At 47.2% G+C, this 13,726-nt stretch overlaps 1 protein-coding gene across 1 annotated transcript in view; it reads right to left on the bottom strand.

Annotated features, from left to right (window-relative positions):
- Positions 1–3,786, bottom strand: part of kif14 (kinesin family member 14) — a 54,442-nt gene extending 50,656 nt beyond the window's left edge. The window contains exons 1-8 of the mRNA XM_029631955.2: positions 3,733–3,786; positions 2,263–3,455; positions 1,813–2,067; positions 1,387–1,474; positions 1,178–1,276; positions 973–1,025; positions 846–876; positions 29–136 (exon numbers count right to left, since the gene is read on the bottom strand). Of these exons, the coding sequence (XP_029487815.2) occupies positions 29–136; positions 846–876; positions 973–1,025; positions 1,178–1,276; positions 1,387–1,474; positions 1,813–2,067; positions 2,263–3,341 (1,713 nt within the window). The 5' untranslated portion in view covers positions 3,342–3,455; positions 3,733–3,786. The remainder of the gene's footprint in view (positions 1–28; positions 137–845; positions 877–972; positions 1,026–1,177; positions 1,277–1,386; positions 1,475–1,812; positions 2,068–2,262; positions 3,456–3,732) is intronic.
- Positions 3,787–13,726: the final 9,940 nt, after the last annotated feature.

Consider the following 13,726-nt stretch of genomic DNA (forward strand, 5'->3'; position numbering starts at 1 on the left):
CACAAAGAGACAGGGCGGGGAGGTTCACCTTGGTCTGGGTCATAACCAGAGTAAATACGGAGTGGGATCGGGAGCTCTTGTCGTTCATGCCCGTGGCTGCAGTGGCTCGCTGCTTGTTCCCAAGCTCCAGCCAACCCTGGCAAGAGTGTGTATTCACCACACATTTACTGAGCAGTGTTCAAAAGTGGTAAGAGCTCGCTACATATCATGGACGGGTTCAGCAGGACACGTTTTGGAACGTTCAGATAGAAATATGCCATGTATATGCCATGCCTTTCTGTCATGCCATGCCTTTCTGTCATGTAGAGTAAGGGATCACGTCAGCTCTATTAATGGCATTTATTGTATTTTAACCCCTTTTTTCTCCCCAATTTCGTGGTATCCAATTGGTAGTTACAGTCATGTCTCATCGCTGCAACTCCCATATGGACTCGGGAGAGGCAAAGGTCGAGAGCAGTGTGTCGTCCAAAACACAAACGAACACAAGGCTCACTTAACCCGGAAGCCAGCCGCACCAATGTGTCGAAAGGAAACACTACCCCTGGCGACAATGTAAGCGTGCACTGCGCCCGGCCCGCCACAGGAGTCGCTAGTGCGCGATGGGACATGGCCATCCCTGCCGGCCAAACCCTCCCCTAGCCCGGACAACGCTGGGCCAATTGTGTGCCACCCCATTGGTCTCCCGGTCGCGGCCGGCTGCAACAGAGCCTGGACTCGAACCCAGTGCCTTAAACCACTGCGCCACTCGAGAGGCCATTAATGGCATTTCTATCTGCATCGTTCAAAAATGTTTGGCAACTGAACGTGGTCCAGTGTTAAGAAATTGTGTCTGCAAAGCAACTTACCTGAATGTCCGCATAGGAGCTCACCACATTCCTGTGAGCAAACATATAGTCAGTGAGTGAATCCATAAGACTAGCAATCCATCATTACATTTAACAAGATAAGAATGGAAAGAGTAAGTTTGCTCACGTTGTCAGCTCAGCAACGTAAGGCCCGTTGACTGGATGTTCCCTCACCCTTAACTACAAAAACAGAGCATTTGGTCATTACTAAACTCATTGATGTAAAATGGCATTGAGAAACAACACAGATCATAGGGCCATTCAATAGAAATGTCAGGATTGAAATGTCATGTTTCAATTCATATCGGTTATAGGGAGTTTGTCCTACTCACAGGCCACCTCTTTTGGTTTTGTTCATTCCTGGCAATGAGCAGGTCATGGATTTTCTCATTGTACACCTCAAAGTAGCTCATCTCCAGATGACATGTAACCTGTAATACATCGACAGCCACATAAAAATGCATTGCATGATAACTGAACAGAGTCAACCATATGTGCAACTTGGTAGGAATATTATCTGAATTAATAGCTAATAGGGTACCTCCTGATTATCAACCACAGAGAGCCTAGAGAAGAGCTCCTCGCAGAATCTTGGTGTTACACCTGCCTCTTCCCCAACACCCATCATACTGCAGGAGAGTAACAGAAGAACATATAGTCCAATTGAACATATGGATGCAACCACAGTTTACCAGGCTTGCGTCACAAAGGAACATTACATTAGACCAGGGTTTCCTAATCTTAGCCCTGGGTGCACGTTTTGGTTTTTGCCCTAGCACTACACAGCCCATTCAAATAACAAACTCATCTTCAAGCTTTGATTATTTGATTCAGCTGTGTAGTGCTAGGGCAAAAACCAAAACATGCACCCAGGTGGGGGCCCAGGACCGAATTTGGGAAACCTTGCATTAGAACCAATACATTATACGATTTGAGTGTTTCTTCAAGTTGTGGGAGTGAGCCTTACGTGTAAGACTTCCCAGATCCAGTTTGGCCATATGCAAACAGACAGGTGTTGAAGCCCTCAAAGGCCCTCTCCAGAAGTGGCTTTGCTAGTTTTTCATACACCGTCTGCTGGCTGGCAAAGCCGGGGTCGCTTTTGTCGACGGAACAGAAGGAGAAGTCATACGTGAAGGAGTAGCTCTGCTTGGTGTCTGGATGTTGGACAAGAGTCTCCTGGTTATCCATGAAGATCACCTGCAATGCTTTCTCAGTCTTCTCCCTGAATATGAATGAAAGGCATATATTTCATTGTCATTATTTAAGTCATTATTTATGGATAACTGTAGAAACAAATTAGTAGAATACAAGTTCAAAGACAGCCATATTTATTCCAAACAATATAAATGTCATTAAGAGCTGGCTGAATGCTATTTCAATTAACAATTCATCACAAGCATATGCTACATATTTATACCTGGTGTTGAATGGCCTCATTCTGACCGCAACTGTCACGGCACTGTTCTCCATTTTCAGGGTACCCTGTTCGTGCTTTAGCATCGCACTGGGTGGGAGCAAAAGCTCGGTGGAGAAGGTAGGCGCAGGAGTCGAGGACCTAGCCATGGTCAGGTCGCCATGGGTTGAGTACTTTCTCACCTGCCCGGGCAGCAAGTTGGAGGTCACGTTTGCTCTTTGACTACTGACCAGAAATTTGTTAGTATAGGGAGTTGCAACAGGCTTTGCAGCTTCCACAGTCACCTGTGCGTGTGTCTTCGGCCTCTCTAGGCCTACCGTTTTTACTGCCACCACTTTTGGGATCTCTTTCCCAGCCAACCTCTCAAAGGCATCCTTCTTTGCTGTGATTTTCTCAAATGGAGTCATTTTTGTGGGTGTTGAAAAAGTTCTGGTATGATCCTCGGGTTTTGTCACATCTACTTTACCCGGGGCTGCTGGCTGTTTTGGTGCAAATAGTTTGACTCCTTTAGAAGGAGTGTTTAAAAGATGAACAGCTTCTCTTGATTTACTTCTAGATGAGCTGTCCCTCAGACTGAATGACCGCAATACAACTGCACTAACAGGCGTTTGAGGGTTTGATTCAGAGAGAACTTTGTAATGATGAGAGTCGGTACCGCTGACCCAGTGTTGTCTCGAGCTCTCTGTTGCTTTGCTGGTGTCATTACTTGCGTTTTTGTCAATTGAACCTGTCCTGGTTCTGCGTTGCAACGTGAGTCTTTTATCCGGTACCGGTGTCCTATTCTGAGTGATTTCCATTGTATTTTCACTCATCACAGTGTCGCCGTTCGTACCCGTTTTCCTCTGTAGAGTGAGACGCCCTCGACCGGGGGTGCCATTCCTCTGACCTCCGGTTTTTGACAGTGCAGAGTTCAAATAGGTCGTGTTTATCTCCTTGGTTTTATCCAATATCAATAATTTCGTATCGTCCCCTTTGATCATTCCTCGCGCAGCTTTTTGGTCATTCATGTCAGCAACCCTTGATGTCAAGAAATTGTCATAAAAAGCGGTGTGCTTTTTCGCTGATGTCGAATATAAAGACATGGCTGAGTTTATTTTAAAAAAATAATAAATGTATTACAAACTTTCGTCAATTCCAAAAGAAAAATGTTACCAACGTTATCCTATAGACAAATCAATGAAAGTGCACATCTTCCCCTGCAAAAAGTTTAAAGTTAACGTTAGTTGTAATTAAGAAATGGATCATTCGGACATGAGCTGGCGGTTTTATTTGGTCGTTTAGTTGGTGTACGACGTTAGCTTAGCTAGCTAAATTAGCCAGCTAACGTTAGCTAACTGTCCATAACACATTGCAAAGCTGAAAATGATAATCTGATCAATTTAATAAGGAAACGTTAATATAATTCGGACATTTATATTTGCCAGCTCCTTCTCAAAACCGAAGAATTTAACAATTTCTTCTGAGTTTGTTTACCATTTCACTGTAGTGGTTGACATCTGCCCCGCGTCGATTTCAAACTCCTATCAGTGGTGTGCTATTGGCTAGACACATATTACGTCAACGTCCACAGCAGAACAAAATACATGCAGAGCCTGTGTTTAAAAGGTAGATGGCAGTATTTCCACGCTTGAGACTAGATCCATCGTCTCAACAAAATGCACAACTACACTACATGATCAAAAGTATGCGGACACCTGCTTGTCGAACATCTCATTCTATAATCATGTGCATTAATATGGAGCTGGTCCCCACCACTCTTCTGGGAAGGCTTTCCACTAAAAGTTGTAACATTGCTGCAAGGACTTGCTTCCATTCAGCCACAAGAGTATTCGGAAGGTCGGGCACTGATGTTGGGCGATTAGGCCTGGCTCTCAGTCAGCATTCCAATTAATCCCAAATGTGTTCAATGGGGTTGAGGTCAGGGCTCTGTGCAGGCCAGTCAAGTTTTTCCACACCGATCTCGACAAACCATTTCTGTATGGACCTCCTTTTGTGCACAGGGGCATTGTTATGCTGAAACAGGAAAGGGCCTTCTCCAAACTGTTGCCACAAAGTTGGAAGCACAGAATTGTATAGAATTTCATTGTATGATGTTGCGTTAACATTTCCCTTCACTGGAACTAAGGAGCCTGAACCATGAAAAACAGCCCCAGACCACTATGAATCCTCCACCAAACTTTACAGTTGGCACTATGCATTGGGGCAGGTAGCGTTCCCCTGGCATTCGCCAATGTGAAACGTGATTCATCACTCCAGAGAATGCGAGCTTTACACCACTGGCGAGCTTTACACCACTCCAATCAACGCTTGGCATTGCGCATTGTGATCTTAGGCTTGTGCGGCTGCTCGGGCCATGGAAACCCATTTCATTAGCTCCCACTGAACAGTTCTTGTGCTGACATTGCTTCCAGAGGCAATTTGGAACTCAGTAGTGAGTGTTGCAACCTAGGACAGACAATGTTTACTCGCTAAATGCTTCAACACTCAGCTGTCCCGTTCTGTTTGGCCTACCACTTCGCGGCTGAGACGTTGTTAGACACTTGTTGACGTTGTTGACCAACGTGAAGGCAGTGCCCCAGTGGCCCAGTCTGCCTGCTCTGCTCAGCTGTGAGGAAGGAGTGACAGGACGGACACCTAAAATGGCTTGTCACCACCGAATAAGTGGCAACACACACAAACACACACACTTGTAGACTATACTATACAAAAAAAATATTCTATGCAAGATGCAAGAAGGTATTAGACAAAAACACATCAGATTTTCCCATGAACAACAGTTGCAAATTCACCTACCTAATGAACATACTTGTCCATGTTGGGTGAGATGTCAAAGACCACCAGTTTGACGTTGACCAGTTTGAGCCCTCTGCCCAGTACACCAGTGGACCATCACTTCAAAGTGCCCTTCAGAGTACAAAACATATTAAAGGTATCATACTCTTTATGGAAGTACACTAGCTTTGCCTTGCTTCACTTTTTGAGCCATAGTAGCCAGACCTGGGCCGTATTCATAAAGCATCTTATGGTAGGAGCGCTGATCTAGGATCAGGTCTCCACTATCCATGTAATCTTATTAATTATGCTGTAAAAGGCTAAACTGATCCTAGATCCTAGTGTGTGTGGTATTGACCTAGGGAAACATATCTAGGGAAACCCTTTAATCATTCAACTGAATACCCCCTCCCTTGGGTCTTGTTCATTAGGGCACGCAAAAGAGAATGTTTTAAAATGTTTTGCAAAAGAAAATGAACATGTGTGTTTCTTATTGGACCAGTGCACTCACTCCCTGTTTCAGTCAGTTTTCTTCTGTTTGGTGCCTAATGAACCAAAGGCTGCCATTGGCCTCACCTTGAGGATGCGGTTGCGTTCCCACTGGGTCTTGTCGGAGTGGATGGCCACCGTGTTGAGGCCCATGACCTACTTCCCGGCTCACATAGCAGGTCTGCCCCCAGCTTACAGTCTATAATCACCACCAGCGGAGGCTGGTACAGTTTCCCATCGTGGGCACATACAAGATAAACACACAGGTCAGTGGTGTTATACAAAATATGATGGCCATCTCGGTCACAAAAACATTTCTTCCTACATCTAAGGAAGAGTTGATTTATTATGCTTGTTGATGTTTTATGCTGATGTTTCACCCCTCTGTGCATTTATTATAAGCCATCATAAGTCATGTAAGTGGCTTGGGATAAGACAGTCTGCTAAAACCTACAAAACTAAACCTATAAAATAACATGATAATTACATTTTATTTCAGAATTGTTGGACAACAGGTAAAATGCAGGAGTGCAAGTCAATATCCCCCTGTATAACAAAAAATTGGGCAGTAATGCAATTTCTCCAATGGGTTTATGAAAGCACAGCCTCTTCCTGCTCCCTGCCTTGTATAGATGGTATAAACCGTTGCTTAGTTTCCTGGAGCGAGGTCATGGCTAAGGCCCCACCCATTTCCTCTGGAAAGGGGGGCGGGGCCTGCAGTGATGGCTTTCTAAATATGGGCCAGTGAGAGAAGTCTTTAAGAGCTACAAATCAAATCTAATTTGTCACATGCGCCAAATATAACAGGTGCAGTAGACCTTACAGTGAAATTCTGTTATGCACTTGAGTGAGGACCCAAAAGCGGTTTAACAAAAACAGAGTCCTTTAATGTAAAAACACAGGGAAGACATAGATCCTCTTCAGATGTAGAAAATGGCAAAATAGACAACCCGCAGAGAGGGCGACAAATGAAACAAAAAGTCCTGATATTTACAAAAGATTCCCCTTCTTAGCAGCAGAGGAGAATAGCTGGGTTAGAGTCCCCTTCTTAGCAGCAGAGGAGAATAGCTGGGTTAGAGTCCCCTTCTTAGCAGCAGAGGAGAATAGCTGGGTTAGCGGCGACAGACTGCTGGTCTCTCTGGGTAGGCGCGGGTCGTGGAGGACAGAGGTACCTGATCACACGTAGCATCAGATGAACAGGCAGATTCCGACAGGACGGGACAAGGGTGAAGCAAACGAGACGATAGTTTGGTTCTGGCATGAGAAACTCAAACGAGAATCTGACAAAGAAAGAAGCAGGAACAGAGAGAGAAATAGAGACCTAATCAGAGGGAAAAAGGGAACAGGTGGGAAAAGGGTGAACGAGGTAGTTAGAGAAGATGAGGAACAGCTGGGGGGAGGAGAGAAAGAGAAGGTAACCTAATACGACCAGCAGAGGGAGACGGAGTGAAGAGAAAGAACAGGAACAAGACATAATATGACAATACATGACAGTACCCCCCCACTCACCGAGCGCCTCCTGGCGCACTCGAGGAGGAAACCTGGCGGCAACGGAGGAAATCATCAATCAGCGAACGGTCCAGCACGTCCCGAGAGGGAACCCAACTCCTTTCCTCAGGACCGTACCCCTCCCAATCCACTAGGTACTGATGACCACGGCCCGAGGACGCATGTCCAAAATCTTACGGACCCTGTAGATAGGTGCGCCTCAACAAGGATGGGGGGAAGATGAGCGGGGCGCGAAGAACGGGCTTAATACAGGAGACATGGAAGACCGGGTGGACGCGACGAAGATATCGCGGGAGAGAAGTCGCACTGCGACAGGATTAATGATCTGAGAAATACGGAACGGACCAATGAACCGCGGGGTCAACTTGCGAGAAGCTGTCTTAAGGGGAAGGTTTTGAGTGGAGAGCCATACTCTCTGACCGCTACAATATCTAGGACTCTTAGTTCTACGCTTATTAGCGGCTCTCACAGTCTGCGCCCTATAACGGCAAAGTGCAGACCTGACCCTCTTCCAGGTGCGCTCACAACGTTGGACAAAAGCCTGAGCGGAGGGGACGCAGGACTCGGCGAGCTGAGACGAGAACAGCGGAGGCTGGTACCCGAGGCTACTCTGAAAAGGAGATAGACCGGTCGCAGACGAAGGAAGCGAGTTGTGGGCGTATTCTGCCCAGGGGAGCTGTTCTGACCAAGACGCAGGGTTACGAAAAGAAAGACTGCGTAAGATGCGACCAATAGTCTGATTGGCCCGTTCTGCTTGACCGTTAGACTGAGGGTGAAAGCTGGAAGAGAGACTGACGGAAGCCCCAATCAAACGGCAAAACTCCCTCCAAAATTGAGACGTGAATTGCGGGCCCCTGTCCGAAACGACGTCTGACGGAAGGCCATGAATTCTGAAAACATTCTCGATGATGATTTGTGCCGTTTCTTTAGCAAGGGGAACTTAGCTTAGCGAGGGGAATAAAATGAGCCACCTTAGAGAACCTATCGACAACCGTAAGAATAACAGTCTTCCCCGCTGACGAAGGCAGTCCGGTGATAAAATCTAAGGCGATGTGAGACCACGGTCGAGAGGGAATGGGAAGAGGTCTGAGATGGCTGGCAGGAGGGGAGTTACCGGACTTAGTCTGCGCGCAGACCGAACAAGCAGCCACGAAACGACGCGTGTCACGCTCCCGAGTGGGCCACCAAAAACGCTGGCGAATGGAAGCAAGCGTACCCCGAATGCCGGGGTGGCCGGCTAACTTGGCAGAGTGAGCACACTGAAGAACGGCCAGACGAGTAGGAACGGGAACGAAAAGAAGGTTCCTAGGACAAGCGCGCGGCAACGGAGTGTGAGTGAGTGCTTGCTTTACCTGCCTCTCAATTCCCCAGACGGTCAACCCGACAACACGCCCCTCAGGGAGAATCCCCTCGGGGTCGGTGGAGACTACTGAAGAACTGAAGAGACGAGATAAAGCATCAGGCTTGGTGTTCTTAGAGCTCGGACGATAAGAAATTACGAACTCGAAACGAGCGAAAAACAGCGCCCAACGAGCCTGACGCGCATTAAGTCGTTTGGCAGAACGGATGTACTCAAGGTTCCTATGGTCAGTCCAAACGACAAAAGGAACGGTCGCCCCCTCCAACCACTGTCGCCATTCGCCTAGGGCTAAGCGGATGGCGAGCAGTTCGCGGTTTCCCACATCATAGTTACGTTCCGACGGTGACAGGCGATGAGAAAAATACGCGCAAGGGTGGACTTTGTCGTCAGAGAGGGAGCGCTGAGAAAGAATGGCTCCCACGCCCACCTCTGACGCGTCAACCTCGACAACGAACTGTCTAGAGACGTCAGGTGTAACAAGGATAGGTGCGGATGTAAAACGATTCTTGAGAAGATCAAAAGCTCCCTGGGCGGAAACGGACCACTTAAAGCACGTCTTGACAGAAGTAAGGGCTGTGAGAGGAGCTGCCACCTGACCGAAATTACGGATGAAACGACGATAGAAATTCGCGAAGCCGAGAAAGCGCTGCAGCTCGACGCGTGACTTAGGAACGGGCCAATCAATGACAGCTTGGACCTTAGCGGGATCCATCTTAATGCCTTCAGCGGAAATAACAGAACCGAGAAATGTGACGGAGGAGGCATGAAAAGTGCACTTCTCAGCCTTCACATAAAGACAATTGTCTAAAAGGCGCTGGAGGACACGTCGAACGTGCTGAACATGAATCTGGAGTGACGGTGAAAAAAAATCAGGATATCGTCAAGGTAAACGAAAACAAAGATGTTCAGCATGTCTCTCAGGACGTCATTTACTAATGCCTGAAAGACAGCTGGAGCGTTTGCGAGGCCGAAAGGAAGAACCCGGTATTCAAAGTGCCCTAACGGAGTGTTAAACGCCGTTTTCCACTCGTCCCCCTCCCTGATGCGCACGAGATGGTAAGCGTTACGAAGGTCCAACTTAGTGAAAAACCTGGCTCCCTGCAGGATCTCGAAGGCTGAAGACATAAGAGGGAGCGGATAACGATTCTTAACTGTTATGTCATTCAGCCCTCGATAATCTATGCAGGGGCACAGGGACCCATCCTTCTTCTTAACAAAAAAAACCCCCGCTCCGGCGGGAGAGGAGGAGGGGACTATGGTACCGGCGTCGAGAGCTACAGACAAATAATCCTCGAGAGCCTTACGTTCGGGAGCCGACAGAGAGTATAGTCTACCCCGGGGGGGAGTGGTTCCCGGAAGGAGATCAATACTACAATCATACGACCGACCGGTGCGGAGGAAGAGAGGTGGCCCTGGACCGACTGAACACCGTGCGCAGATCGTGATATTCCAGGAGGGATAGCAGACATTAAACATTTCACATGACAAGAGACGTTTCAGGAGAGGATAGAATTACTAGACCAATCAATAGAAGGATTATGACAAACTAGCCAGGGATGGCCCAAAACAACAGGTGTAAAAGGTGAACGAAAAATTTAAAAAGAAATGGTTTCGCTATGATTACCAGAGACAGTGAGGGTTAAAGGTAGCGTTTCACGCTGAATCCTGGGGAGAGAACTACCATCCAAAGCGAACAAGGCCGTGGGCTCCCTTAACTGTCTGAGAGGAATGTCATGTTCCCGAGCCCAGGTCTCGTCCATAAAACAGCCCTCCGCCCCAGAGTCTATCAAGGCACTGCAGGAAGCTGACGAACCGGTCCAGCGTAGATGGGCCGACAAGGTAGTGCAGGATTCCGACAGGACGGGACAAGGGTGAAGCAAACGAGACGATAGTTTGGTTCTGGCATGAGAAACTCAAACGAGAATCTGACAAAGAAAGAAGCAGGAACAGAGAGAGAAATAGAGACCTAATCAGAGGGAAAAAGGGAACAGGTGGGAAAAGGGTGAACGAGGTAGTTAGAGAAGATGAGGAACAGCTGGGGGAAGGAGAGAAAGAGAAGGTAACCTAATACGACTAGCAGAGGGAGACGGAGTGAAGAGAAAGAACAGGAACAAGACATAATATGACAATACATGACAAATTCTGACTTACAAGCCCTTAACCAACAATGCAGTTTTAAGAAAATACCTCCCAAAAAAGTAAGAGATAAGAATAACAAATAATTAAAGAGCAGCAGTAGAGCAGCAGTAGCAGGGGGGGCAATTCAAAATAGTCTCGGTAGCCATTTGATTAGCTGTTCATGAGTCTTATGGCTTGGGTGTAGAAGCTGAAAGCCTCTTGGACCTAGACTTGGCGCTCCGTTACCGCTTGCCGTGTGGTAGCAGAGATAACAGTCTATGACTAGGGTGGCTGGACTCTTTGACAATTTTTAAGGCCTCCCTTTGACACCGCCTGGTATAGAGGACCTGGATGGCAGGAAGCTTGGCCCCGGTAATGTACTGGGCTGTACGCACTACCCTCTGTAGTTCCTTGCGGTCGGAGGCCGAGCAATTGCCAATACCAGGCAGTAACGCAACCAGTCAGGATGCTCTCGATGTTGCAGCTGTAAAACCTTTTGAGGATCTGAGGACCCATGCCAAATCTTTTCAGTCTCCTGGGGGGGAATAGGTTTTGTCGTGCCCAACCTGCTCCACTACAGCCCCGTCGATGAGAATGGGGGTGTGCTCGGTCCTCCTTTTCCTGTAGTCCACAATCATCTCCTTTGTCTTGATCACGTTGAGGGAGAGGTTGTTGTCCTTGCACCACACGGTCCTCCCTATAGGCTGTCTCATCCTTGTCTTTGATCAGGCCTACCACTGTTGTGTCATCAGCAAACTAAATGATGGTGTTAGAGTTGTGCCTAGCCGAGCAGTCATGAGTGAACAGGGAGTACAGGAGGGGACTGAGCACGCACTCCTGAGGGGCCCCCGTGTTGAGGATCAGCGTGGCAGATGTGTTGATATCTGGGGACGTCCAGTCAGGAAGTGCAGGATCCAGTTGCAGAGGGAGGTGTTTAGTCCCAGGGTCCTTAGCTTAGTGATGAGCTTTGAGGGCACTATGGTGTTGAACGCTGAGCTGTATTCAATGAATAGCTTTCTCACATCGGTGTTCCTTTTGTCCAGGTGGGAAAGGGCAGTGTGGAGTGCAATAGAGATTGCATCATCTGTGGATCTGTTGGTGCGGTATGCAAATTGGAGTGGGTCTATAGAGTTTCTGGGATAATGGTGTTGATGTGAGCCATGACCAGCCTTTCAAAGCATTTCATAGCTACAGACGTGAATGCTATGGGTCGGTCGTCATTTAGGCAGGTTACCTTAGTGTTTGTGGACACAGGGACTATGGTGGTCTGCTTCAAACATGCTGGTATTACAGACTTAGACAGAGAGAGGTTGAAAATATCAGTGAAGACACTTGCCAGTTGGTCAGCGCCTGCTCGGAGTACATGTCCTGCTATTCTGTCTGGCCCAGCGGCCATGTGAATGTTGACCTGTTTAAAGGTCTTACTTACATCAACTGCAGAGTGTGTGATCACACAGCCATCTGGAACAGCTGATGCTCTCATCATGCATGTTTCAGTGTTACTTGCTTCGAAGCGAGCATAGAAGTTATTTAGCTTGTCTGGATGGCTTGTGTCACTGGGCAGCTCTCGGCTGTGCTTCCCTTTATAGTCTTTAATAGTTTGCAAGCTCTGCCACATACGAGGAGCATCGGAGCCGGTGTAGTACGATTCGATCTTAGTCCTGTATTGACTCTTTGCTTGTTTGATGGTTCATCGGATGGCATAGCGGGATTTCTTATAAGTTTCCGGGTTAGAGTCCCGCTCCTTGAAAGCGGTAGCTCTACCCTTTAGCTCAGTGCGAGTGTTGCCTGTAATCCATGGATTCTGGTTGGGGTATGTACGTACAGTCGCTGTGGGGACGACGTCCTCGATGCATTTATTGATAAAGCCAGTGACTGATGTGGTGTCCTCCTCAATGCCATCGGAAGAATCCCGGAACATATTCCAGTCTGTATTAGCAAAACAGTCCTGTAGTTTAGCATCTGCTTCATTTGACCACTTTTTAATAGACTGAGTCACTAGTGCTTCCTGCTTTCACTTTTGCTAGTAAGCAGGAATCAGGAGGATAGAGTTATGGTCAGATTTGACAAATGGAGGGCGAGGAAGAGCTTTGTACGCGTCTCTGTGTGTGGAGTAAAGGTGGTCTAGAATTGTTTTCCCTCCGGTTGCACATTTAACATGCTGATAGAAATTGGCTAAAACTGTTTAAGTTTCCCTGCATTAAAGTCCCCGGCCACTAGGAGTGCACCTCTGGATGAGCGTTTTCCTGTTTGCTTATGGAGGAATACAACTCATTGAGTACAGTTTTAGTACCAGCCTAGGTCTGTGGTGGTATGTAGACATCAACAAAAAATACAGATGAAAACTTTCTAGGTAGATAGTGTGGTCTACAGTTTATCATGAAATACTCTACCTCAGGCGAGCAAAACCTTGAGACGTCCTTCAATATCGTGCACAAGCTATTGTTTACAAATATGCATAGGCCCCCGCCCCGTGTCTTACCAGAGGCTGCTGTTCTGTCCTGCCGATTGAGTGTATAACCCGCCAGGTGTATGTTCTTAATGTCGTAGTTCAGCCACGACTCAGTGAAACATAAGATATTACAGTTTTTAATGTCCTGTTGGTAGTATATACGTGCTTTCAGTTCATCCCATTTATTTTCCTGCAATTGAACGTTAGCTAGCAGAACAAAAGGCAAGGGAAGATTAGCCACTCTTCGGCTGATCCTCACAAGGCATCCTGATCTCCTTCCACGAAACCTATGTTTCCTTTTCCAGATAATTACGGGGATCTGGGCCTGGTTGGGTGTCTGTAGTATATCCCTCATGTCGGACTCATTGAAGAAGAACTCCTCGTCAAATTTGAGGTGAGTAATCTTAGTTTTGATGTCCAGAAGCTCTTTTCGGGCATAAGAGATGGTAGCAGCAACATTATGTACAAAACAAGTTACGAACAATGTAAAAAAACATACAAAATAGCATGGTTGGTGAAGAGCCGATAAGACGGCAGCCCTCCCCTCCGGTGCCATCTCAGCCCTCATACAGCAGGAATGACCATTTTTCAGACTTAAAAACACTCCATTCTGAGAGTGTCTGCTTTATGACTCTATACAGAAATTACTGCTCATACCGGACACTTAAATGAACATGAAATCAAATCTACACCAGGGTTGGGTTCATGAGGGCACGCAACGGAAAACATTATAAATCATTTTGCAGACACGCACCTCCCCGTTTCAG

This window comes from Oncorhynchus nerka, linkage group LG24, assembly GCF_034236695.1.
Source record: "Oncorhynchus nerka isolate Pitt River linkage group LG24, Oner_Uvic_2.0, whole genome shotgun sequence".
Classification (NCBI taxonomy): domain Eukaryota; kingdom Metazoa; phylum Chordata; class Actinopteri; order Salmoniformes; family Salmonidae; genus Oncorhynchus; species Oncorhynchus nerka.